The 27,178-nt window shown below is 38.1% G+C and overlaps 3 protein-coding genes across 3 annotated transcripts; all 3 read right to left on the reverse strand.

The window, feature by feature from the left end:
• Window positions 1-1,942: 1,942 nt before the first annotated feature.
• LOC122667431 (monooxygenase 2-like) lies at window positions 1,943-4,042 on the reverse strand. The gene is made up of 5 exons (XM_043863699.1): window positions 3,819-4,042; window positions 3,634-3,696; window positions 2,932-3,109; window positions 2,601-2,829; window positions 1,943-2,514 (listed from the first exon to the last, which is right to left on the reverse strand). Exons 1-5 carry the CDS (start codon window positions 4,040-4,042, stop codon window positions 1,943-1,945), a joined length of 1,266 nt encoding a protein of 421 aa, XP_043719634.1.
• A 1,573-nt stretch (window positions 4,043-5,615) lies between these two features.
• LOC122667432 (monooxygenase 2-like) lies at window positions 5,616-10,277 on the reverse strand. Its single transcript, XM_043863700.1, has 5 exons — window positions 10,054-10,277; window positions 9,361-9,547; window positions 6,860-7,091; window positions 6,462-6,779; window positions 5,616-5,758 (listed from the first exon to the last, which is right to left on the reverse strand). The coding sequence occupies exons 1-5, from the start codon at window positions 10,275-10,277 to the stop codon at window positions 5,616-5,618; spliced, it is 1,104 nt and encodes a 367-aa protein (XP_043719635.1).
• Window positions 10,278-19,060: 8,783 nt separating this feature from the next.
• LOC122667437 (monooxygenase 2-like) lies at window positions 19,061-21,155 on the reverse strand. Its single transcript, XM_043863705.1, has 3 exons — window positions 21,057-21,155; window positions 19,812-20,046; window positions 19,061-19,635 (listed from the first exon to the last, which is right to left on the reverse strand). The coding sequence occupies exons 1-3, from the start codon at window positions 21,153-21,155 to the stop codon at window positions 19,061-19,063; spliced, it is 909 nt and encodes a 302-aa protein (XP_043719640.1).
• Window positions 21,156-27,178: the final 6,023 nt, after the last annotated feature.

Genomic DNA, 27,178 nt, shown 5'->3' on the forward strand with positions numbered 1-27,178 from the left:
TTGCAACTCATTCTTCCCAAATCGATTTGGGAAGATGAATGGATTTGGAAAGATGATTTGCAAGGTTTTTTTTTTTTTCAAATAAGGGCATTTTTGTCATTCTATCCTATCAATGGGTAGAATGGTCCACCAATGTTAAAAATATTGGAATCCGTTATAACATAACGGATCTATCTAACTAAAGGGACTATAGTGATACTTAGCTTGGAATGCAGGGATGCACATAAAATTAATGAAAATTCAAGGGAACAACTATAAGTTTAACCATTTTAAGGGAGACATTTGGAAATAACACTTTTCTTTTTTGGTATCATAAACAATATTATACTTATCGTGAAAAAAGTGTCCCATACACATGAGACCTAATTAATGAAATAAAATAACAAAAATTTCAGAGGAGAGAAAAACTGCATTCAGACATTGCCAAAAAGACTAAAAATAGCCCCTAAGAAGTAAGAACACGGTTTAAAAATCTAAATACGATGGATTGAATCGACTAATTCAAATTTAAATCAGGCGTGATCAACCCCATTCCAATTGTTCCAGAATGACTAAATCTAAGGCTTTTAGGATTGAATAGCTTAGGTTTCAGATTTAAAGGGATGATTTAAGGGTTTTGGGGATAGCTTTTGAACGATTCCAATCCAAGATCAAATCAGAATCATCAAAAACCAATTCGACCCTGATGTCAAATTTAAAATCCTCTGCCTAGGAAATCAAGAGGCATCGAAACCTAATAAGGGAGACCTGCGTGATCGTGTGAATCATGTTCAAACAAATTAAAAAATTTCTCAACTTTAATTCATTCTATTATTTATTTATATTTTTTATTATTCAATATTTTAGAAAATTATCTAAATTGGCAAAATGGCAAATTTCACCGGCAAATTCTGTTTGTGCCAAAACCTAATAAGTGAGAAGGAGATCTTGGGGCCCACCTATTTTCCATGTTTTAGCCCCATCCAACTTGTCACATGATCCATGCAAACTGGGAAATTGTTAGCTCAAAATTTTAAACCAGTTCATAAAAATAAACAAGTCCGTTTGCATGTTAAATAGTCAACGACTATGTGGGTTTACCATGCTAGTTAATTTCTCATTCTCCATTTTAATTACACATATAATTAAAGATAAAAAAAAGTCACAAATTATATGTTGTTTGTGGTTCTCAATTAGGGAAAAAAAGAAAAGGAAAAAGGTTCTCTGAGCCGCTGGTGTAGGGGTACACTAGCACATCTTTATCTATTTCTCTCCTCTTTATAGGATATGACCTCGCTGTCCTTCAATGTAGGATACCATTTTGATATGCCTCATTGATGTGCTCCTCTATGTCCTCTACCTAGAAAGACAAGAATTGTTTTCCTCTACCCCCTTTAAGAATCATAGTCCACCACTTTGACCACGTGGATAGATGATGTGGCAATTTTGTCTATTTGACAGAGAAGACACGGTCTGAATTACCCATGTGTCGAATTTCAAATTCTAAATTCAATATTTGAACATATCTCCTCGCATGCATTCATACATGGGTCATGCCTATGATATTCTTATCATTGTTATGCACTCCCCCATGTTCCTAGGATTTCTAAAGTTATATTTTGCCACTTAACAGAATCTGCTTGAAATGTTGTGTAACATGTGATTAGTGGGCCTTGGGGGTCTACCTATCCTGATGAGCTTCAGGCCCATTTAATTTCTCATGTGCATAACATGTATCGAATTTAATTGAACTTTTTAAATCGGAACCTGAACTAAACTGATTAACACCTTTTTACCCCCAAAAAACTGATTAACACCCTTATTAATCTCACTATAATTATTAACATATGTGGTTAAAACAATTGAAGAGGGAACCTTTTGTTGGGAAAGATATCTAAAAAGCCTTGACCATAGAAGAAGAGAAGCATAATTCATTTCTTTTTGTAATTAATTTTCATCACCACTAATCAGTCTTAAACCCCATTTGGGACCCATTAGGCAAGGAAATGCTAGGCAATTTCCCAGAGTCATAGTATATAGAATCAAAGACAAATCTGTATAGAAGTTTAAAGAAGATAATATCCCTAATGAGCTTCATCAACCATCCTGAACCCCCTCCTTGTTGAGCCCATCCAGAAAGATAAGACTTGGTTATCAAACCAGCCACTCTCCATCTCCTCTCCACAACATATCCATTAATGGCTTTGGGCACTTCCTCAGGCACGATTCGCCTGTTTTGGAGGAATGAATTCCCGATATGTCGGCCCAGGACAACGGCATCCTCTAGTGCTGAACAACCACCCTGACCAAGATCAGGCGTCATCGGGTGCAACGCATCGCCGGCAACTGTGATGTTACCTCTGCTTAGGTTTTTCAATAGAAGGTCCCATGGACATCTAAGTACTAAAGGAGCACACGTTAATGCAGGAAGATCAGAATGTTTGACAACTTCTAAGTATTTTGGAGGGAAGTCTTTGGCCAAGTTTTCCAACACTTCCTTCTGGATCAACAGTGGGTCTACTGGAATTTCATTACCTGAAATAACAAAAACATGGAAGGTGTGTTTGGTTGGTAAGAAAAGAAAGAAAAAAAATTTGAAAAAGAAAAGAGAGAAAGCTTACCTGTAGATTCTGAGTAGTAGAACAGGAACCAATAAAGATCTTTATCATTGATAGGAACAAAACCACCCCTTAGGCCTGGTTTTACAAACTGGTGGAGTGCTTGGCTAAATCCATGGCCTTGGGGATACACAGCTAAGCCACGAATGCCGTTGCGGCCAGAAGGCACTGGAGGCATGAGACCCAACCACCTTCCCACCACTGAGTGTACCCCATCGCACCCTATCAGGACCTGTCATGCATGCATGACCTTATTTATATATATGTTCATACTCACAAACTACACAAATTAAGAAATTTCAGTTACATCTTCTATCCATAAACTTCTACGCACCTTGGCTTTGATGATGGTATTGTCTTCCAACTGTAAAGTGGCAATGGAAGAACCTTGGGGTGTTGTGTGGGAGTGTATAGATATAAGTTTTGAAGAGAAACGGATTGTATCTGGGGGTAATTCCTCTGCAAGTGATTCCAATAATTTTCTCCTGTGAACAACTATAGGTCCATTTCTCCTAGATTTTCCAAATATAAGAAAAAAACAGTTGTTAGATCAACATAATGAACATTGTTTAAAAAATCTGAGTAGAAGGGACAAAATAAAGAATTAAAAAAATCTGAGAGTACCAAAAAGGTCAAAAGGACCTTTGCCATTGTCAATTTTATTTTATCCTACTTTAGAAAATTGGACCCCAATAATAAATCAAAAAGTGGAAAGTTTAGGTTTATTTTCATTTTATTACCAAGTGAGCCCACTAGTATTGTTTGACTCGTTTGTTAGCAAAACAATTAATATAATTAACAAAGTTTCATTAAAAAAAATGGGAGAAGGAAGGCTGCCAGGTTCCGTGGAGCTGTCCAGACACAGGAAAGGTGAAATGACCTGTTCCCGTTTTGAAATGAAAAATCCCACCCCTATTGGTTACCCCTAAGCGTACTCTCCTTGCCCCCGAGCTTGTGTAGATTGGTGTGTGGTTTGTGTGATTATACTTTCATCAAAAAATAAAAATAAAAAACTCGAAAGCAAGGTGTAACGAACCCTTCGAACCCAGAGTAAGAGACCTCTTTAACAGCTCCATTAGTAACATTGGTGATTCGACCCCTGAAAATAATAACAGTAGTACAACCAATACATGAGATGAGCAGATCGAGTATCTCACAGACTCACACCAAGAAATGAGAGCAAACGCAGGAATGAAGGAAGAAACAGTTGTGTTTAATTACTTTTGGGTAGGGACATAGAAGGGGGAGAGCTTGTGAGCTACACCAAGGGCTTCAAGAGCAAACCATGCATTTGAGTAGAGTGCAAGGGCTGCACCAGTGATTCTAAGCTCTTCCCATCTCTCTAGCACTAACACTCGAACCCCAACCCTCCTCAGAGCTACTGCCGTCGCAAGACCTGAGATCCCAGCTCCCACGATCACTACCTCCTCTTCTCTCATCTCCATATCTCTCCCTCAAGGTGAAAGTTGAAGATTTTATTGCACAAAATGTTCAGAGAGAACTTGATCTAGGTTGAATGTCTAATACAAAGGAAGGGACTTGATTTATATAAACTACTTTTATGATTGACGTCAAGATTCCTATTTTATAGGCATTTTTCTTGGGGCTCTTTTAATATGAGACTATAAATACGAGTTTTTTTTGGACATTTCGATCATTGAGGGGTTATATGTTGTCATGTAGAGCCAATGGTTATTTCCACGCATTTCTTTTTGGATGATTAACTAAACTAATGATTCACTTAAAAAAAACATTAATTGTTTTTATTAGGAGAATCAGACAATGAAGCCAGCATAGAAACAAATTGAATTTTAAAAAGGGTTTTGCTTTGGTTGTAAGTTGGTACCATGACTGTTTTTTGCTTGAGAGTGATTGTAAATTTTTTATAATGAAAATATCAGATTCATGGTGATATTTTGGTGATATTTTGTAGGATATGCAAATTTTTTTTGGTCTTATATATGAGACGTAAGTGATTACACATTCCATCCAACTAAAAAACAAAAGAAAGAGATATTTTCTAGTATGCTCACAATGAGATTTCCCACATAGCATATCAAGTGGGGCTAAAATTTCGTAGATATATCTATGTGTAGAACTTAAGCCATGTCTGGTTAAAAAAAAAAAGAAAGGGATATTTTCTCGTAGCTCTCAAAGTATTTCTTTCAAGATCCATCATCTTGAGCTATGCGGATGTCTCATTGATTATAGTTGTCCACGGAATGAGTGGTGTACTTAATGTATAGTCACATGTCAGTTTTTTATTTGTCTGTATTTCAATCATTTGGTCTACCATTTTTTGAATTTTCACCCTTATATTTATAATTGTTGGACCAAAATATTTTAATTATTTTACATATATGGCTTTATGTTTTCGTACAAGGAGCAAATGCGCTAAAAGCTATTAAAATAAATTAATTATTAGTGAAATAAGAAACTTGTCCATGTTTTGTGTTGTGTACAAAGTCTTGGCTCATTGAAAGAGAAGAGGAAGAGTGTTACCCAAAAAAAAAAAAAAAAGGAAGAAGAGGAAGAGGAAGAGGGGGAAAATGTCACCATATAGGGAGATAGATGCTTTTATGTGACTTCAAAAAAATTTGAGATGTGATGAATCAAAATAATACCTTTTTCTATCCAACAATTGGAAATTTGGAAGTGCCAAATCATTATCTATCCATTTTGCAATACAACAGGAAAAGATGCCTCACGATCCGCCATATGATTGAATCGGCTAGGAGATTTGATTTATTGCCATTAACATAGTACCTTATCCATCAAATTAGTTGGCTAAAATAACCTTCTTAAAATAGTTTGACATTTAAGATATAAAAAGTAAAAAAAAAAAAAATGATAGGCGATACAGTTAGACGTATTGGAATTCAAAATTAATTATATGAGAAAAGGTTCCTCGTGTTGTCTAAGAATAGGATACACTGGCACCTTTGTTTCTATCTCGTTTTTCCTCAAAGAGATGACCTCAGTACCTTCCTATGTAAGATATTGTTTTGTCGCACGTCATTAATTAGTGTTCTCCTCTATATCAGGAAGCTTCCCACAATCATAATTTACACCAGCAAAAACCCTAGGGTAAAGAAACTTGTAGAAGATGGCATCCCTTAAGAATTTCATGAACAAACTAGAACCACTTTGCTGCACCCAACCTGAAAGATAAGACCCTGTGATCAAAGTAGCAGCTCGCTATCTCCTCTCCTTCACACACCCTTCTATAGCTTTAGCTGCCTCTACACCTACAATCCGTCCATTTGATGAGAGGTAGGGGTGTCAATACCCAACCCGAACCGATGAAACAGGCCTGAACCAGCCCGAACGAGCCAGGACCACACCGGACCGAACTCTTAATGGTTCGGGTTCGGTTTGTGGATCCAGAGAGGCAAACGGTTTGGTTTGGTTTGGGCTAGCCCGACGGTGCACCGATAGCCTGAACCGTTAGGCTCGAACCCAAACCCAACCGACCTAACCCGATAAAGAAGTAAATCAATAAATGCCTAATGCCCCATTGCCCCTTAAATGTGTTGTGATAGTTTCTCACTTTATCTCATATCTTTTGTTAGTGATTACCCAACCAATTGTATCCATAGGCCATAGGACATAGGATACAAAGATGCATTGTATTTGAAATATTTTATGTACTTTAAAGAGAAAGAGAAGAAAAATTAGCACTAACCGGAACCTTACTAGTTATATAAAACCGGTACCAAACCGATATCAACCCGTTATTATAAACCGAAACCGACACGAAACCAAACCGCACCGAAACCGAACATTTCTTAATGGTTTGGTTTCGATTTCTATAAAAGTCACACCGAAACCGAAAAGCCCGAACCGAAACCGGCCCGAACCGGCCCATTGACACCCCTAATGAGAGGTAAGAATTACCCAAGTGTCTTCCAAGGACGACTGCATCTTCAAGCGCTGAACCACCACCCTGGGCCAGATCTGGTGTCATTGGGTGCATTGCATCACCTGCAACCGTGATGCTCCCCTTATACACATGGCCAAATATTAGGTCCCATGGAAGTCTGAACGTCAATGGAGCCCACGTCAGTGTTTCCAGATCAGCATGTTGAACTACTTCTAAGAATACTGAAGGGAAGTCCTTGGCCAAATTCTCCATTACATCCTTCTGTAGCAACTTGGGGTCTGTTATTGGAGTCTCCTCACCTGAAATAAATCAATGTCAAACATGGATGAAAAAATGGGGGAAAAATTAGTTGAAATTAAAATGCTAATTAATATTATACCATTAAATGTAGAAGTGTAGGTGAGGAACCAATAGAGACCTTTATCAGTAAGGGGAACAAAACCAGCTCTTTTGCCTTGGTCTATGAACTGATAGACTTCCCCCTTATTATAACCATGGCCTTGAGTAAATACTGCTAGACCACGCATAGCTGACCGGTTTGCATTCACTGGGTCCATCAGTCCCAACCAGCGGGCAACCACTGAGTGTACACCATCACACCCTATCAACACCTGTACGTCGCATCACCCCAAAAGAAATATGTAAATTTCAGTATCAATACAAAGGAAGTGAGTGGGGGCAATAATCAAATCAGAAGTCATTAAGCACAGTAAGCACGAACCTTGGCCTTGATGACCGTCCCATCGTCTAGACTTAAAAAGACAGCAGCAGAAGAAGCTTCATCATCTAGGGCGAGGGTACGGATGGAGGTAAGCTTTGAAGAGAAACGAATGGTACCAGGGTCCAATTCTCCTGCTAGTGTCTCCAATAAGGCTCTTCTGTGGACTGCGATAGGTCCACTGAACTCCCTGCATCCACCAATATGCAGCAGGGTAGGGACGATGATCATCTCATTCCATTGACTCAAATGTTCAAAAATTCAATTTTTCTGCAACTATTTGCAGGACAATTTCAGCATCTCTGTGCGGTCAATTAATTCATTCTGAGACGATAAATACCAAGAATTGTAGATTTTTTAAATTGATTTACCCCTTATCCGTATTGTGTCACTAATACAACAATACGGTATCAACATAGTATCGAGATCGGCAAGGTGCATAATCGATACGGATTGCCCGATTCAGGCAATCCGATACCGATACTTAGAACCATGTGCTAAGACTCCAGAGCCTTTTGTTTTTCTCTAGCATCAACTGGTCAAATCTTTGGTTGAAAAATAAAATTATTTTGGTACAAAAATTAAGTAATGTTATATAGTATTATACAACATAATTTGATTTTGAAAGGTAACATGTACATAATAGTTGCTTTAGAAAGTCAACTTATTAAAATTGACTCAATGATTGATAGGTTTATTAATTAACCTTGTGAATAGACAAATACTTTAAAAAAAAAAAAAATGGGCCCAATTTCCCCCCTATTTTGTAATAAAGATGAAATACAAAATATACCTTTAAAAAGAAAATCCCCGAAACTGAGATGATTTTGGATTTTTGACATTTCTCACAAGTTCTTTGTGTATAACCTTCTCTAATATTATATCTAGCACTAGCATACTTAATTAGTCTAGATCGATGAAGTTTAGTTGAGAGAATTGATATTTTATTGTATGATTATTTTTTTAAATTTAGGGAGTCCGGTCCCTACACACAAAGTAATAGAAATCTTCAGCTTCACCCATACACTCGCTTTAAATGCCATGACCTTTTAAAGCAAAAAAAATCCTAATCAATCTTAGTCTGATCATCTGATTCAGAAGGTGAAGAAGAAACACTGGGAAGTTTCCCACAATCAAAAATTACGGCATTAGCAACCCTAGGGTAAAGAATCTTGTAGAAGATGGTATCCTTCAAGAAGTTGATGAAGGAACTGGAACTACTTTGCTGCACCCAACCTGAAATATAAGACCCTGTGATCAATCTAGCACCTCGCCATCTCCTCTCCTTCACATACCCTTCTATAGCTTTAGCTGCCTGATCTACGGCCAGAATCCGCCCATTTGAGAGTAAAGAATTGCCCAAGTGTCTTCCAAGGACGACTGCATCTTCAAGCGCTGAACCACCACCCTGGCCCAGTTCTGGTGTCATTGGGTGCATTGCATCACCTGCAACCGTGAGGCTCCCCTTGTACACGTGGCCAAATATTAGGTCCCATGGAAATCTGAACTTCAATGGAGCCCACGATAGTGATTCCAGATCAGCATGTTGAACTACTTCTAAGAATACTGAAGGGAAGTCCTTGGCTAACTTCTCCATTATAACCTTCTGTAGCAACTTGGGATCTGTTATTGCAGTCTCCTCACCTAAATAGCAATGGTGGAATGGTGATCAATATATCAATCAATTAATGTCAGAGCAGCTGGTGGATGAAACAATGGATATATCATATATATATATATAGCTTGGGGGGATGTTAAATAAGTTGAAATTGAAATGGTATCATACCATTAAATGTAGAAGTGTAGGTGAGGAAGAACCAATAGAGATCTTTATCAGTGAGGGGAACAAAAGCAGCTCTTTTGCCTTGGTCTATGAACTGATGGGCTTTCCCCTTATTATATCCATGGCCTTGAGGAAATACTGCTTGACCACGTACAGCTGACCGATTTGCTTTCACTGGCTCCTTCAGTCCCAACCAGCGGGCAACCACTGAGTGTACACCATCACACCCTATCAACACCTGTACGTCGGAAGTCGAAACACCCAAAAAGACTTATTATATTTTGAAGTATCATTCATTAATACAAAGGAAGGAAGAAAGGAAGGAAGGAAGGATGTGGGGGGCAATAATCAAATAAGAAGTCATTAGGGACGGACGAACCTTGGCCTTGATGACCGTCCCATCGTCTAGACTTAAGATAGCAACACAAGAAGTTTCATCATCATCATCATCTAGGGCGACGGTACGGATGGAGGTAAGCTTTGAAGAGAAACGAATGGTCCCAGGGGACAATTCTTCTGCTAGTGTCTCCAATAAGGCTTTCCTGTGGACTGTGGTAGGTTGATTCCTGCATCCAACATTAATATTTGCTAAAATTACAATTACTTCTTCCCGATCTTCTTCGTGTACCACCATTTAAAATAAAATTCAATTTTGTAGACTTGTTTGTAACCTAATAATATATGCAGGGACGATGATCATCTCATTCCTTTGGCTCAAATGTTCAAAAATTCAATTTTTCTGCAACTATTTAAGGATAATTGAAACATCGCTCCAAACCATATAATAGAATTGCAGAGAAAGTAAACAGCCATAAATTGGAAGATAAAATAGAAGAGATCGAGAAACTACTCGCCCGTTAATCCCTTCAAAAGATAGATGATGAGTAGCTCCATTAGCAATATTTGTGATGTGTGCCCTATCAAGAATTCCCGAATCAGTCACAAGGGAAAAGAAGAAAATAGGATCTTTCGATCACATTGATCGCTCGTTTCTCTGTGTGTGTGTGTGAAAGCGAGAGAGAAGATTAAAATGGAAGGTAAGGTAAGATAAGATTAGTCATAAAAAAATTACTTTTGGAGAGGGGAATAAATGGGGGTGAGCTTGTGAGCAACACCGAGTGCTTGGAGAGCAAGCCATGCATTGGGGAAGAGTGCAAGAGCTGCACCAGTGGTTCGTAGCTCTCGCGATCTCTCCAGAACCAAAGCTCTAATCCCAACTCTCTTTAGAGCCAATGCCGTCGCTAACCCTGCGATCCCTCCCCCAACTATCACTACCTCCTCCTCGCTTATTTCCATCTTCAAAACACTCTCTCTCTCTTATCTCTCTCTCTCTCTCTCTGGATCTTGATTCAGATGGGGCCTGATCCAAACTCGGGCAAAAGTATATATATATATATATATATATATATATATATATAAAACCTAACACCCGAGAAGGCAAGAAGCGTCGGCTTAGACGTCATACATGACTTATGAGTAACCAGCACGGATCTCTTACCTAAAAAACAGCACGGAACAAGAATATTCATTGAAGCATTGAATTAAGATATGAAGCCTAAGCCAATAAGATGATATGGGGAATTCTGAAATTCTACACACGGCACAATCAACGATGACTTTTTTTGTTTTTTTGGTGAAACACAACCAACGATGACCATTAATGACATCCAAGGTGAAGCCAGCAAAAGTATGAAACAGAGGACACTAGCATTCAAACATGACTTAGACCAAATGAGAAATTGTTCCACTTTTGTTTTTTTTGTTTTTCGGTAAAGAGAAAATGTCTCATTTGAAAACATCGGTTCATGACATCTGGTTGGTTCAGTGAACAGGTTTTTTTGGGGGTTAAATACGCATACCCCTACAATGGACCCAATATTTCTCATTCTCCTCTAAGCTCCTGACAATTCTATACGTACCTCAAAATTTCACGTACAGCCATTATTTTTTCAATCTATAACCATTTAAGTTCACGTAGTTAATTTTTTAGGAGGTATGTATATTTAACCTTATGTTTTTTTGGGTAAGTGTTGAGTGTGCAAGTTGCTACTTGCAATTGAGCTAACTTTGTCCTGTTTAATGAACAACTAAGCTCATAGAAGCCTCCTTTTAAGATGCTACGGTCTCTAACTCTTTTTTCTATCCCGAACAGAATTACTATCCTCTCTTTATGTATGATGTATAGATTTTCTTTTTCCTTCAATTAATTAATTTATTTTTTCATAAAAAAAATCTAAGTTCATAAATGCCTCCCAAATTAAAATTTGAATTGAAAATAAAAAAATGAGAAAAAGAACGTGTTATCGTGGGACGATAAAATAATTATCTTGCCTCTTAATTTTAAAAAGAAAAAGTGCCTGCTGCCACCAGGCCCACAATGAAACTTGTCGTGCAAGCTTCATATTTGAAATTCAAAGGATAACGCACAACTAAAAGTGTTAAAAGGTTGATTCAGTTCATTTCACCATACTTAGGGGTATTCTACCTAAAAAAACATACTTAGGGGTAGAAATCGTAACCACACTATTTAATTAAGGGTCCTCCTACATGTCACTAAGGATATTTTATCAACCCTCTTCAATTATTGTGATGAATGGAGATGAGAGCTTAGAATTTGTAAATTGACCCTAACATAATCTCTTGTAGGGAGAACTCCACAGAGCTCTCTCTCATGCTTTCTCCTTGTAGCCGCTGGTCGCCACGCCCTCGGCATCTCACGCCCCTCCCGTTGTATCTCCTTCCCCCCTCCCCCTTCCATAGGATTTTGTACTTTTAATATTCAAACTGCTTCTTTCTTTTTAATTTTTATTGAAAATTGATTTAAAATTAACACTGAATTAAATTGTTTATTATTATACGTTTTATTTTAATAATGATCAAGCTGTAGTTATTTATCTGCTTTTGAAACATGTGGATTGCTAGAAACAAGACTTAACTCCTCTCAAGTTCCCTACCAGGTCAGGTTCGTAGGTTCCTCTCATAGGGAGTTGGAAATGACAACCTCACCCCTTGCCCAAACACACTGACCGGGTGGGGTGAGGTCGTCATTTCTGCCTTCCCTATGAGAGGAACCTACAAACCTGACCGGACAGGAAACCTGAGAGGAGAAAAATTCCTAGAAACACATAGGGAAAACTGTCAACCAATATTGAGTACTTTGGATGCTTTTTAATTAGACTTGGAATGAAGAATGGAATCCGCCGGCTTGGACCGGTATTGTGGATGTTAATACTGATTCTTAGCCAATCCTGGTCAGAGAATTTGTAGGTATCTGTACTTGGATCGATCACAAACTGGATCCGTCGATCCGGTTCAAATTTTTGTTATAAAATAGACATCAATCCAAAATTCCAAATTGATCCAAGCCGATTCTGGCCAATACGGGTCCGATACAGTCTGTTACTGAATCTTAAACCATTATAGTGGCCAATACAGGTCTGATACATTCCTTCCAAAAGGTTACTACTACGCAGATAGTTCCATCTCCAAATCAGGTGGGTTTACTACTAGGTTAGTTACAAAATTTATTTTAATTTCTTTAAGTCCATAAACACTCTTCTTGGTGGCGTTTCCTTTGGAGATTTTTATTTATCTTAAATTTAAAATGTTTTTTTCACATGTCTTAAATGCAGAGATGCCTATTAAAATAACTATCTCGAAATGGACTCAAATCGATTCTCGTTGTGCTTTTTGCGAATCTAATATTGCATGCATCCATATGGCATCTCTTCATTTCATGTGATTGAATTAAGCATATCTGGGCGACAAGCCCGTTGGGATTAAGAACGGAACATCTCTCCCACTCTTCTTTGATTCAATCTAGTGACTCCCTCTTATCTGCGAAACTTTGTTATAAAGCCATGTCTAAATGGTTACTTCTGTTCTTATCATAAATTATTATTTTATTTGGCAATTTGGGAACATGGTGATACACAATACTGTTAAACCCGATTTGATGTGGATCATGAACAATACCCATAACAGGTTGTGTGACCTTAATATCTATCCTCCTACCTCAACACCTTTTGATTATCTACTCCATCAATTTATGAATTTTCAATATTGACTTGTATGGAATGTATGTCTGTATTTCACTACCCTATTCTCATGTGCGCAGGAACAACGTACATCCCTTGATATAAACAGATCGGGATGGATATATTCCATTTTTCTGCAAGGTCAACTTAAACTGATAGTTGCGGGTTTTTTTGGGAATAACAATTTTTTGGAGACAGAATTTTTTGATATACTCCAGCGCTTGGAACATTCTGCTTAGAAGGATTATTGAATTAAGGAAGTGTGGTGTAATAACAAGAACCTTGTAGACATGATAAAGAATCCAACTGGTGTTGTGCGGCCATGGTGATTACTTACTATGCTGCGTATAGCTCATCATGACCGCATTTTGGACCTCGATCTTTACCTTCTTAACAAATTTTGTACCTACCAACAAGAAGCACCTTGTGATTATCTATGTCTTAATATTTTTTTTTTCCATAAAAAAATAAATAAATAGATAAAACCCTTCCAAAAAAGGCCCTAGTTTAAAACTGGGAGGATATAAGACGTACAAATGAAACCCAACATTCGTCATATGGTTGGGATGTGGATCAAAACAAACAAATCCTAATCAATCTTAGTCTGATCTGCATTTAGTTCAGAAGGTGAAGAAGAAACACGAGGAAGCTTTCCACAATCATAATTTAAGCCATAAAAAATCCTAGGGTAAATAAAGTTGTAGAAGATGGTATCCCGTAAGAACTTCATCATGAACGAACTAGAACGACTTTGCTGAACCCAACCCAAAAGATAAGACCCTGTGATCAATCTAGCAGCTCGCACCGTTGGATAAAATGGCACCCTTTCTGGACACAAGGTATAGTCCAATGTGGGAAAAAAAAATCCTTTGCAGTGCTTTAATCCTGTGGTGCCTTGCAGTTCCGGCTTGAGAGCTCGACATGTGGAAAATGCTTAATCCAACAGTGTCGAGTTTGAGAAAAACAGAAAAAAAAAACTGGATGAATCGAGCTCGCACCGTTGAATTAAGTATATTCCATGTGTCAAGCTGACAGGACAAACTGCAAGACACCACAAGATTAAAGCACTGCAGAGGATTTTAATTAGGGCTGTAAATGGATAACCGAAAATCTGAATTCGATCCGCATCCGTATCCGTTTAGGGGCATCCGTATTCGATTAGAGATATCTGGAAGAAAAAAATCCGAATAATCCGATAAAAATCCAAATCCAAATACTTAATTATAAAAAATTAAATAAATAACGATCTTGAGGGTTTTTGAAGATTCAATAGGTTCCAGAATATGAGGAGAAGAAAATCATGATCTAAAACTATGGATTGAGAGTGAATTGTATCCACTAGGGGGAGGAAGGTTCGGGTTAGACAAGGCAGAGGTGTAAACGGATGGTCAAAAATACGAATTCGATCTGCATTCGTATCCATCCGAATCGGTTTAGAGGTATCCGTATTCGACCAGGAAATATCCAAATCCGATTACATCCGATCCGTATCCGAGCCGAATCCGATCTGTTTACAGGCCTAATTTTAATCCTCCAATGTGCACCTTTTGTCGTTCAGGCGGTTACCTAAATGGTAGATATTTTGGGATAAAAATCCTCCACAATACCAGCGGGGCGGCAGTGCACATCCGACGGTACAGCAGAGGCCATGTGTGCCATGTGTGCCACCTGGCCTCTGCTGTGCCATCGGATGTGCACTGCCGGCCCGCCAGTATTGTAGAGGATCCTAGTCCGATATTTTGTGTCCTGTAGAAAGTTTTTTTTTTGTGGCAAATTTACGAAACACCCCTTGAAAATAAACTGATATTCATATCACCCTCTCATATTTGAAAATACTCAGATCACCCCCTGCATTAGAGCCCTATACTCAAATTAGACCCTACCGTTAGTTAACTGATGAAGTCAGCTAGTTAAATTTTTTGAAAACCCTAAACTACCCTTGAGAAGAGTATAACCTCTATTTTACCCTTAGATCTAAAAACCTAACATGTACTCTTCTTTTTTTTTTTAATTAAAATAAGGAATCAGAGAGGGAATATTCCCTCTCCTTCTTCCCCAAATGTAGAGTTACTATTTTACCCTTGAACCTAAAACCCCCAATATCCATCTTCTTCCTCACATGACCTGCAACTTAATCTCTGCAACTTATAGGGTTTCAAAATTGCAGGTAGAAACCAGCAAATCGTGATTAACCGGAGTGAGCACCTGCTCTATAACTCCCAACGAAGGGATAAACTCATACGATGACCAATATACCGGTGAAGGATACCGGAAAAAACCCTTGAGGTTTACAAGGGTTTTAAAAACCCTTGCGATTTTCGGATGAAACATGTCAGAAATTGATGGATTATGGTGAATGTTCTAATATTTGAGACTTGACTTCATTTATTGGGCGCTTGAATGGGAGAATCATTAGTGGAAATGTTCTGATTTACGTGAAATTTTTAATTTGTTCTGATATGACGTAACTGTGATGTGGTATTATGGTATCTCAATCCTCAATCCCTATTCTCTATACATGAGAGGCGTGTCAAATTTGGACGACACAAACCCCACGCCCACCATTATCTAATCTCTAATCTCTCCTAATGCCCTCCACGAAGGAAAGCCTAAATCTATCCACAGCCACAGTCAAACCCACCGCAGGGTTCCGATCATAGATTTGCGGGACAGCATCATCCATAAAGATCTAACTTTAAGGAACAAAATCGTCGAGAAGGTGCGACAAGCATCGGAAACGTTGGGGTTCTTCCAAGTGGTGAATCTTGGGATCCCTCAAGCTGTTCGGGATGAGACGCTGCAAGGTTAAGACAAATGCCAAGCTCCTCATAAGATCAATGGTACCCCGGTTAGTCTAGCGACACCTACAAAAGTTCTGAGGAAGGAAGATGAGACATCGTTACCTCCTCCAAGGACTTTTATTTATCAATTTGCCTGAAGATGCAGGTTGGTCGGAGATGGAGAAGGAGCTCCGGTGCCGGTGCTGAAGAAGGTGAAACACTTTAGTCCTTCATCCCACTTGATTTTGGGGTTAAAATTGTCTTTTCAATGTACAAGGGTAAAATAATCATTTTACACAAATAATTAATAGCAAACTAACACCGTTAGTGTAGAGGGAGTGATCTGAGTATTTTCAAATATGAGAAGGTGATTTGAGTATCAACCCATTTTCAGGGATTGTTTCATAAATTTCCCTTGTTTTTTTTTTGATAAAACTTGCAGAAATTCTTAGCTCATCCAAAAAAGTGGAGGAAACATGTGGATGGCTAAAAATACATGGGGGGAAATGCTTTGGAGGCTTTTATTTGACTTCAAAATGTGAGATGCTATTTTGGAATTTGAAATGGGGTTTTTGGTTCTTCAGAATGATTTAGCACGTTTTAGGTTTTTTTTATAGATCGGTAGGTTGTTGATATATGTTGGCGCATCTGATGAGGAGCTTATGAACATTCTCGAGTGAAAAGTGAAAACACACTCTGTAGGCAAGTATTGAAAGTTTAAAATGTCATACTACATCTCTTTGTTTACCATTAGTCATTAACACAAGAACAAATAATTTCGGGAAATTCTATCTTGTCCTCTGAAACTAAAAAATACATCGAAAATCCAATAATAGAGATGTAGAATACGGGACAATAGTGGGCTCAGCCATCAACCTGAAGAATAATTGCAGTAACTTTGCTCCGAAGATGAGTTGCATGTTAGGGCTTTTCTCCTAACCGGAGATGGGAGAGACGTTGCCCCGTGGATGATTCTCTGTGGTTAGGGTTCTTCAATAATTATAAATAAGGAAAATAATAGAAGAAAAAATTTATTTTAGTAGGCAATTTGTTAATATATAAAGGGTAAATTACATGTCACTTCCTATTTTTCAAACGAAACTCAAATCACCTCCTGATTTTTTAAAATATTCAAATCATCCCGTTTAGACCCCAATATAACAAATTAGTCTCTCAAGTTAGTTTTATGCTGTTAAGTGATGATCTCAGCCAATTAAATAAATTTAAATTCTTAAACTACCCTTGGTTAGTATAAAGTTACTATTTTACCCTTAAATCTAAAAACCCCAAAATTCCTCATCTTCACATGACCTGCAACTCGCATGTAGAGGAGCTCACGGTGGAGTTCGTTAATGGAGGGGTCACAGCGAGGAGATAGAGGGATGTGTAGACGAGCTCAGGACGGAGGTTGTTAATGCAGGGGTCACGGCGGAGGTCATTCTCGGCGGTGCCTTTGACGCTCTATTTTCCACCAAAGCTTGAATCTATTCGAGGAGACGATAGAGATTCTTCTAAGACAGAGCACAGATTACACCGTTAGACTTTGTCTCCGTATTCAGCATGTGTGATCTAGGATCTTGGCTTATATGATTCGTATCAGGATTTAGAAACTATAGATTATCAATTCATCATTATTGGATTCAGATCTTACTGATTTTGTTTTTTTACCCATGTTTTGATTTTAGGGTTTTATTGGTTGATGGATTTGTAAACCGAAGGTTTCTTTCCCCAATTTTTCTGATGGATTTGTAAACCGGATGTTTCTTTCACCAGGCTTGTGCGCAGGTTAGTATGTCAAAGCTTTGATCTAGATGTGTTTGGATTGGTAAAAATAGTTTCTTGATTTGTTTTATTAATTCTGGTGATGCAAAGATAGGGATCCCAATTGGAGCTCCAAAACCAAGTGAAGGGCCAGGTAATTTTTTCTATTTATTTATTTTTTGTTGTTTTTCATATTCTTCTGCAAATATTGGAAACTGGGTTTTGCTTTGGATCCACAAATTTACTGTGATAATCTCTGGATATGTTTTCCTCCTTCATTACTGGTGAAGGAGAAGTAGATCAGCTCAACTCTGTTTTGAGAATTTAGATTGAAAATCTCTTTGGGTGTAACATTCACAGGAGGAAAAATTACAGGGGAGCCAGTAGGGTCCCCATCATCAACCACTTTTTTTTTTGGGTGCATCTCCATCATCAACAACAAAAATAAGAAATGGTTTTCATAAAAAAAAAAACAAAAACAAAAAATGGTGCTTCAAACATTATAACAAGCTGGAAGAAGATGGAAGAGGAGAAGAAGAGACGGACTTACCATAGAATGAAATCAGTTTTTATTTGTTTTATTTGTTGAAATCAAAACGGGTAAATATGTCATTTCATTTTTTTATTTGACTTAAGTTAACATCATTACTTTAGAGGGGGATGATTGAGTATTTTCAAAAAACCAAGGGTGATTTGAATTTCATTAAAAAATCAGGAGGTGTTGTGTAATTTACTTATTTACCACATATAATATATTCTAACGTTTTTCGTACCAAGTTAATTAATTTATTCAATATTTTGAAAAATAGGGGAGGTACATATGAATAGTCAAGAAAGATGGATGCATCGAAAATTAATTGATCCCTCAAGGGAGGCATGTGTAAATTTTCCATTTTTTGTAATCTTTTGTGTGAGAGATTCCAATGACTTCAGTGTGAGGAAGAATCGGATTTGGCTCTCCTCCAGTTGTGGCGGGAGCTCGAGGGTCCAACCCAACAAAAAGGGAGAGGGGGCATGGGTTGCACTTGTGAAATGACTAAAACCCCCCGTTGCTTTGTTGGGCTAGAGCTAGACCCTCCAGCTCCCACGCCACGACTGGAGGAGAGCCAAATTAGGAGGAATCTGTACATCACATTAATGGCTGTGCAGAGAATTGTATCATTCGCACAGATTCCACAAAATCAGAGCAAGAGAGATAAAAATTAAAGAACCCCAAATGAAACATTGGCACCTCTCTGTATATATATGAGAAAAGGTTCTCTAAGTTGTCTAAGAATAGGATACACTGATTTCTAATGAACATAAAAAAAAACGTAAAGTTGCACCTCTGTGTTTATCTCTTTATTCTTCAAATGAAATGACCTCAGTACCCTCTTATGCACGATATTGTTTTGTCGCACCTCATTAGTGTCCTCTATACTACATGCTCAGAGAATCCTCTCCCTAATAATATTTTTTTAACTACTATATAAATTAGCTATCCTTTCAAAACAAACAAATCCTAATCAATCTTAGTCTGATCATCTGATTCAGAAGGTGAAGAAACACTGGGAAGTTTCCCACAATCATAAATTACGCCATTAGCAAACCTAGGGAAAACAAACTTGTAGAAGATGATACCCTTTAAGAAATTCAAGAAGGAACTAGAACCCCTTTCCTGCACCCAACCTGAAATATAAGACCCAGTGATCAAACTAGCACCTCGCCATCTCCTCTCCTTCACATACCCTTCTATAGCTTTAGCTGCCTGATCTACAGCCAGAATCCGCCCATTTGAGAGGAAAGAATTGCCCAAGTGTCTACCAAGGACGACAGCATCTTCAAGCGCTGAACCACCACCCTGGGCAAGCTCTGGTGTCATTGGGTGCATTGCATCACCTGCAACCGTGATGCTCCCTTTGTACACGTGGCCAAATATTAGGTCCCATGGAAATCTGAACATCAATGGGGCCCATGACAGTGATTCCAGATCAGCATGTTGAACTACTTCTAAGAAAACTGAAGGGAAGTCCTTGGCTAAGTTCTCCATTATAACCTTCTGTAGCAACTTGGGGTCTCCTATTGCAGTCTCCTCACCTGAAATAAATAAATGATAAATTAAAATGTTTAATTGAAACAGCTAGCAATGGTGGAATGTCGTCAATATATCAATCAATTAATTTCAGAGCAGGTGGATGAAACAATAGATATATATATATAGCTTGGGGGGATGTTAATTAAATTAGTTGAAATTGAAATGCTAATTAATATACCATTAAATGTAGAAGTGTAGGTGAGCAAGAACCAATAGAGATCTTTATCAGTGAGGGGAACAAAACCAGCTCTTTTGCCTTGGTCTGTGAACTGATGGACTTCCCCCTTAGTATATCCATGGCCTTGAGGAAATACTGCTAGACCACGTACAGTTGACCGATTTGCTTTCACTGGCTCCTTAAGTCCCAACCAGCGGGCAACCACTGAGTGTACACCATCACACCCTATCAACACCTGTCGCAACACCCACAAAAAGATTTATTATATATATATATATATTTTTTGGTGGGGACTTATTATATTTTCAGTATCAATACAAAAGTGGGGCAGGCAAAAATTATCCTTTTACCCAATGAGACTTCCTCAGGATCTAAGATTGCATCTACCCGTTTACCCAATGAGGTTTTTATATAAAATTTTCTCCTTCATTAGGTTTTCAGTGCCAAAAAAACATAAAAGGACTGAACCCATGGATCTTTATCCTCTCAATTTATATGTCCTTTAATTTTCTCAATTCTATCTAATAGGAGGTGAAAATGATCACCTTACCCCCTACCTGAAAACATTGCCTGGGTGCAGTCTACCTCTCTATTAGAGGGAATTGAGAAAATTAACGGGCAGGCAAATTGAGGTGATAATTTTCCCTAAACCCATAGTATAAATCCGGAATCCGGATTCAGATCTATTTTAAAAAATAGAATATGCCACATAGATCAAGAATCGATGGAAATCAACTAAAAGCCCAATAAACCATAATTTTCATATCGAATATTTGAATCGATCTGACCCAAACCGGTTGATTCGATCCAACATTTTTAAACACTGGATAGACCGCTGCCATGATCTCAGATCTACTAGATTTTATTTATTTTTAATCTACCTATCTAACATTGCCTCTTGGGTCTTAGACTATAGCTAATAGTGAGGAGGCGGAGGAAATATCTTCTGCGATTCCCTGATCGGTACAGTTCCCCTAGTGCCTCTAATAAGAGGGGGTGGACCCCACCTAGACAGAGTGTTCGGTCAAGGGTGGAATGGTCATTGTGCCTCCCTTATTAGGGAATCGTAGGAACTGTACCAGGTAGGGAATTGCAGGGAATAAAGATCCAAGAAGCGGGATCCCATTCTCGTATGAGAATGGTTCTTGAACGCTTCAGAGGTTCACATATGAAATCCATCAACTGGGACCCACTTGAGTGGATTCCATGTGTGCACCTTTGAGCGTATGAGGCTCATTGTCTTACGAGAGTAGGACTTAGTGAGTAGGTGGGATTGTGGGAAGATCGAGGAAGAGGGGATCCCTTGAGGCACAAGGTGTTGATAGTATGTATAGTCAAAGCCATGACCTCGTAGGATACACTATAGATAGAATACAAACCAACTCCACTGGTAGTTGTCTTCTCATACAAGGGGTAAGATAGTCATTTCTGCCTCTTCTATTGGATGTGCTTGACGTCAAGTATGGGCAGTGTAATTGAAAGGATAAAAATTCTCTCAATATTGGATATATGTCATATGGCAAAATAGAGATTTGAAAATTCAACACTGTAGGAGATTAGACAAAAATAGGTAAGAGTAAAGTAGGCCATGGTTTTAAGTATCAATCTCAGAATTGATCGGCTGATACGTATTGGTATCGACCGACTCCAATATCAATATTTGAGTTGTCAAAATACACTCAAATATCGGTATCTTTAAGGGGAAAGCCGTCATATGTAACCGATACAATACCAATCTAAATCAGATCGGATATGATACCAATTTGGATACAAAATGTTATTTTGATTGGATAATATCTTTAAATTAATAAATTTAACCCGTAACTAATCTAAAGTTGAAACAATCAGTTTTTCGATTAACCCAATGGTCAGTATAACTGACATGATCAGCTGTCCAACGGTCACTATAACCACATGATCAGCTGTCAAGGTCGTGTGAGAATAATTCCAACTTTTTTACCCCAAACCCCCCTCCTTACAAAAGGATCATTTTCAAAAAATAAATAAGAGAAAAAGTTTTCTATCCGATTATGAGTCTGTCTCTCTCCTCCCATGTGAAAAGACAGTTTTGCCCCCTTATTTTAAGGAGGAGAGAGAGACACATGGGAGTGCTGGCGTAGGCCACACTCCCGGACAGAGAACTGCTTCCCAATAAATAATTAAGTAAGAAGTCATTAAGCACCAGCGGTGAAATAGGGTCGGATTTGGCCGGATTTTTTAAAACCCTTGCTCAACCTTGAGTCCTCTTAGTTCAACTTAAGCTCAAACCTAGCCCTCGGTCGAGTTGAGATATCTTAGCCCAAGCGATACCTGGCCTTGATTGACCTTAATTTTTGCAAGGGTGTCTAGTTGGTCCTAACTTGCCTTGCTTTTTTGCCATTTACATCATTTTATGCATTAAAAAAATGAAAGTGTCCCAATTTACTATTGGTTTGTTTCATATTCAATTGACTATTAAACATTTCTTTGTGTTAAAAACCTTAGCCCAGTCTTAAAATTGTAAATATTTTCATAATTAGTATTTTTTTTTGGTAAAACAATAAATAATTAAATATTAAACAAAAATTGCAAATTGTAAATCATAACCTAACAAAGGCTCGAGCCAGGCTGCGCTTAGCCCAAGCGTCAATCCTGGCCCAGCCCAACCCTAATCTAAGGCATGAAAATTTTAACCTTAACCCACCCTCAGCATTGAAAAATCCAGTCCAGACCCTGTTCGGACCGATAGGGCCAAAGTTACACCCTTGTTAACACGTACCTTGGCCTTGATGACCGTCCCATCGTCTAGACTTAGATAGCAGCAGAAGAACCTTCATCATCTATGGCGACGGTACGGATGGAGGTAAGCTTTGAAGAGTAACGAATGGTACCAGGGGCTAATTCTTCTGCTAGTGTCTCCAACAAGACTCTCCTGTGTACTGTGATAGGTCCACTGCGATTCCTGCATCCAACAATATTTGCCAAACTACAATTACTTTATAATGTTCTTCGTGTACCACCATTTTTAAATTCAACTTTTGTGTCCTAGTTTGTAACCTAATATATGCAGGGACGATGAGCATCTCTTTTGTCTCAAATGTTCAAAATGTCAATTTTTCTGCAACTATTTCAGGATAAATTAAGCATCTCTCCAAACGATATAATAGAATTGCAGAGAAAGAAAACAGCCATAAATTGGCAAGAAGTCGCTAATTCGGAATGAAAGAAATTAACAAAGGACATGGAAGATAAAATAGAAGAGAGAAACTACTCACCCGTTATTCCCCTCAAAAGATAGATGCTGAGTAGCTCCATTAGCAACATTTGTGACGTGTCCCCTATCAAGGATTCCCGAATCAGTCACAAGGAAAAAAAAGAAAATAGGATCTTTCGATCACATTGATCGCTCGTTTCTGTGTGTGTGTGAGTGAATGAGAGAGAGAGAGATTAGAACTTAGAAAAATAGAAGATTAAAATGGAAAGTAAGGTAAGGTTTAATTCATAAAAATTACATTCGGAGAGGGGAATAAATGGAGGTGAGTTTGTGAGCAACACCGAGTGCTTGGAGAGCAAGCCATGCATTGGGGAAGAATGAAAGAGCTGCACCAGTGGTTCGTAGCTCTGGGGCTCTCTCCAGAACCAAAGCTCTAATCCCAACTCTCTTTAGGGCCAATGCTGTCGCTAACCCTGCGATCCCTCCCCCAACTATCACTACCTCTTCCTCGCTTATTTCCATCTTCAAAACTCTTTTCTCTTATCTCTCTCTCTCTGTGGATCTTGATTCAGATGGGGACCTGATCCAAACTCGGGCAAAAGTATATATATAACCTAACACTCGAGAAGGCGAGAAGCGTCAGCTTAGACGTCATATATGAGTAACCAGCACGGATCTCTTACCAAAAAAACACCACGGAACAAGAATATTCGCCGTCAACCACTAGAGTGTTTTTTGGTTTTTTTGGGTCCATCAAAAAGCTTTCGGCCCAAACTATTTTATTGAAAACACGCAGCAAAGTCCCTCCTCTTCTTTAGAAGATAAGGATTTGTAATCACGATGTAAGGGAAAACTGACATATGGCTACACGTATATGAGTAACCAACCAGCACGGATCTCTTATCAATACGGAACAAGAATATTAACTGTCAACGACCAGAGTTTTTTTTGGGTCTATAAAAAAGCTTTCGGCCTAAACTACTTTATTGAAAACACGCAGCAAAGTCCTTCCTCTTCTTTAGAAGGGAAGGATTTGTAATCACGGTGTAAGGAAAAACTGACACATGGCTACACGTCATATATGAGTAACCAACCAGCACGGAACAAGAATATTCGCCGTCAACGACCTGAGTTTTTTTTGAGTCCATCAAAAAGCTTTCGGCCCAAACTACTTTATTGAAAACACGCAGCAAAGTCCCTCCTCCTCTTTAGAAGAGAAGGATTTGTAATCACGGTGTAAAGGAAACTGACACGTGGCTACTTTTCTTATAATCTGTTATATGTACCTGTGTTGTTAAGAGGTTACATGTCATTGTCCAAGTGGTTCTAGTAGCTTTTTCTTCATTGATTCTTCAGTTTGAATTGTTATATTCGTTGTATTATAAAAATGAATTCAAAGTCAATAAAGTGATATGGGGAATTCTGAAATTCTACACACGTACGGCACCACAAACGATGGTCATCCAAGGTGAAGCCAGCAAAAGTAAGATACAGGGGACACTAGCATCCAAACATGACTTAAGATCAAATGAGAAAATGTCCCACTTGAAAACATCGGTTCATGTCTTCATGACGTTACCCCATAATATTAGGGATGTGAATGAATAGTCAAAATCTGTTTTCGTATTCGTGTACGTATCCATTTAGCACTATTCGAATCCATTCGAAAGTTAAATGGATACGGATACAGATAGACTATAGTTATCCGAAAAGCTGTATTTACATGTAAACGAATAAAATATTAGCTTCGTATCCATGTCTGTATTCGTTTAGCACTATCTGAATCCGTCTGAAAGCTAATCGAATGCGGATGCGGATATAGCACTATCCGAGCCGAATCCGATCCGTTTACATCCCTACCTAATATGGACCAAATATTTCTCATGCCCCCCTAAGTTTCTGACAAATTCACATACACCTTTGAAAATTCTATGTACACTCCTTATTTTTCAACTAAAGCCATTTAAGTTCACATTGTTAATTTTGTAACGAGTATGCATATTTAACCTTTTTTTTTTGTTTTTTTGTTTTTAGGTAAATGTTGAGTGTACAAGTTGCAAACTTGCAATTGACCTAACCTTGTCCTATTAAATGAACAACTAAGTTTATAGAAGTCTCCTTTTAAGATGCCATGATCTCTAGCTCTTCTTTACCAAAACAAAAATGATCTCTAGATCTTTTTTTGTTTTGTCATGAAAAGAAGTACTGCCCCCTCTTTATGTATGATGTACAGATTTTCTTTTTTCTTTAATTTATATATTTTTGCTTTCTCATCAAAAAAAAAAAAAAAAAAAAAAAGTTCATAGGTGCCTCCCTAATTAAAATTTGAATTGAAAATAAAAAAAATGGGAAAAAGAACATTGTAAGGGCGGCAGTAAAATGACCACCCCACCCCTTAAATTTAAAAGGAAATAAAAAATAAGTGACTCTCGCCACCAACCCCACAATGAAACTTGTCGTGCGAATTTCATATTTGAAATCCAAAGGATAACGCACAACTAAAGGTGTTAAAAGGTTTTTTTTTGGTAAAAAGGTGTTAAAAGGTTGATTGAGTTCATTGCAGCATACTTAGGGGTAGGAACCAAAACCACACTGTTTAATTAAGGTTCCTCCTACATGTCACTAAGAAGAGTGAAGTAAATCATTTCACTATATTTTATCAACCCTCTCCAATAATTGTGATGAGTGGAGATGGAAGGTTAGAGTTTGTAAATTGACCCTAACATAATCTCTTGTAGGGAGAACTCCACATAGCTCTCTCTCTCTCTCTCTCTCTCTCTCTATGTGGGAGGTTGGTAAAGATTTGGTGAAGTATTACTTAAGTTGTGAAATTATTATATAAACCTTTCACATATTGAAAAAACATAAGTGAAAAGTGGTGGCAAAAAAGTCATATTAAAGTGAATTGTTTCACTAGGCATAATGACACAAAAGAAAGCCCTTTAATTAAACGGTTTAAAAAACAAATCTGAACCATGTACTAAACAATTTTATTAGGTTTTTGTACTTTTATTTTTCAAACTGCTTCTTTCTTTTTAATTTTTATTGAAATTGATTTAAAATTAATTAAATTGTGTATTGTTATACATTTTCTTTTAATAATGATCTAGCCGTAGTTATTTATTGGATTTTTATCGTCTCAATTACATTTCAATTACATATCTAAGATGAAGACACGTGGCGTTAGATGATCTGACGGTCCAAATTAAAATAGCAATTTATCTTTCATTTGGCTCAATCGAAAGTTTCCCTCCATTCTCTCTTCGTCTCTGCTCTCTCAACAACAAACTGAACTTGTGCTCCACGGTGGTGTTCCTCTCTCACGATGACGACAACCTGACCAGACTCATCGTAAACTGCATCATCACACCGGCGTTCACCTTTGTCGTGGTTTCTATTTATAAATCCCTAACTCTTTGCCGTAGGCGTTCATCTTCCTCTCACGAACGAAGGTCTCTGCCTTGCTATTTTAGGAGGTAAATGGGAGTATTTCTAAATCCCCAACTCCCTCTCCTCGTTCATCTTCCTTGCATGAACGAAACCCTAACGCATTCTGACTTTGGGTTTGTTTTGCAGACCCTCATCTGGCAAACTCCTCTCCCCCAAGGCGCCGAAGGCGACGACGACTCGTCTTTGTCGTGGTTTCTATTTCTAAATCCCTAACCACAAAATTTTAATTCAACCCAATTTTTAATGCCGGACTGTACTATAGAAACTCTCATATCTCTGGATTAGAAAACAATTTCCTCTTCTTTCTTCCTCCAGCCCAGGTAGATGGATAAGGGATTTATTGGAGTAAAGTCCCACGCTCGGTTGCAAGAAACTACCTTCCCCAGCGTCAATGGCGCTCTCTTTTTATGCTCGTTTCCCTTTCTCTATCTGTACTGGAACTTCAAAAACTCACACTCACTGCCCTCCTTCGTCGTGCTCTCTCACCGGACCTATCTCTCGATTACTCTCGCAAAACCAATCTCCCATCCCTCTCTTCACTCTCTGTTCTCTTCAATCCCCAAACAGAGACAATCAAACAATTGCAAGAAGAGTACTCCAAGGGGCTTGAAGCTTATTTTCTGGTTTCATAATTCTTAATATGGGCAGACTAATTCAGTCAATTGAAGAACTGTTGTATGTACTTCATCTTGTAAAAACTTTTATAAATGGTTGATATGTGAGG

The sequence above is a fragment of the Telopea speciosissima genome, chromosome 7, assembly GCF_018873765.1.
Source record: "Telopea speciosissima isolate NSW1024214 ecotype Mountain lineage chromosome 7, Tspe_v1, whole genome shotgun sequence".
Taxonomy (NCBI): domain Eukaryota; kingdom Viridiplantae; phylum Streptophyta; class Magnoliopsida; order Proteales; family Proteaceae; genus Telopea; species Telopea speciosissima.

What these genes read in the sequence shown, in the direction of transcription:
- LOC122667432 (XM_043863700.1), bottom strand. Translation starts at nt 10,277, where the DNA reads ATGGAAATAAGCGAGGAGGAGGTAGTGATAGTTGGGGGAGGGATCGCA. An exon ending in ATTTATTCCCCTCTCCAAAA is followed by an intron (nt 9,548 to 10,053) that starts GTAATTTTTTTA and finishes TGTTGGATGCAG; the next exon opens with GAATCAACCTACCACAGTCC. An exon ending in CTCATTAGGGGTGTCAATGG is followed by an intron (nt 5,759 to 6,461) that starts GCCGGTTCGGGC and finishes CTTATCTTTCAG; the next exon opens with GTTGGGTGCAGCAAAGTGGT.
- LOC122667431 (XM_043863699.1), bottom strand. Translation starts at nt 4,042, where the DNA reads ATGGAGATGAGAGAAGAGGAGGTAGTGATCGTGGGAGCTGGGATCTCA. An exon ending in ATACCATCATCAAAGCCAAG is followed by an intron (nt 2,830 to 2,931) that starts GTGCGTAGAAGT and finishes CATGCATGACAG; the next exon opens with GTCCTGATAGGGTGCGATGG. An exon ending in CTACTACTCAGAATCTACAG is followed by an intron (nt 2,515 to 2,600) that starts GTAAGCTTTCTC and finishes TTGTTATTTCAG; the next exon opens with GTAATGAAATTCCAGTAGAC.
- LOC122667437 (XM_043863705.1), bottom strand. Translation starts at nt 21,155, where the DNA reads ATGGCTTTGACTATACATACTATCAACACCTTGTGCCTCAAGGGATCC. An exon ending in ACTCACTAAGTCCTACTCTC is followed by an intron (nt 20,047 to 21,056) that starts GTAAGACAATGA and finishes GTGTTGCGACAG; the next exon opens with GTGTTGATAGGGTGTGATGG. An exon ending in CTACACTTCTACATTTAATG is followed by an intron (nt 19,636 to 19,811) that starts GTATATTAATTA and finishes TATTTATTTCAG; the next exon opens with GTGAGGAGACTGCAATAGGA.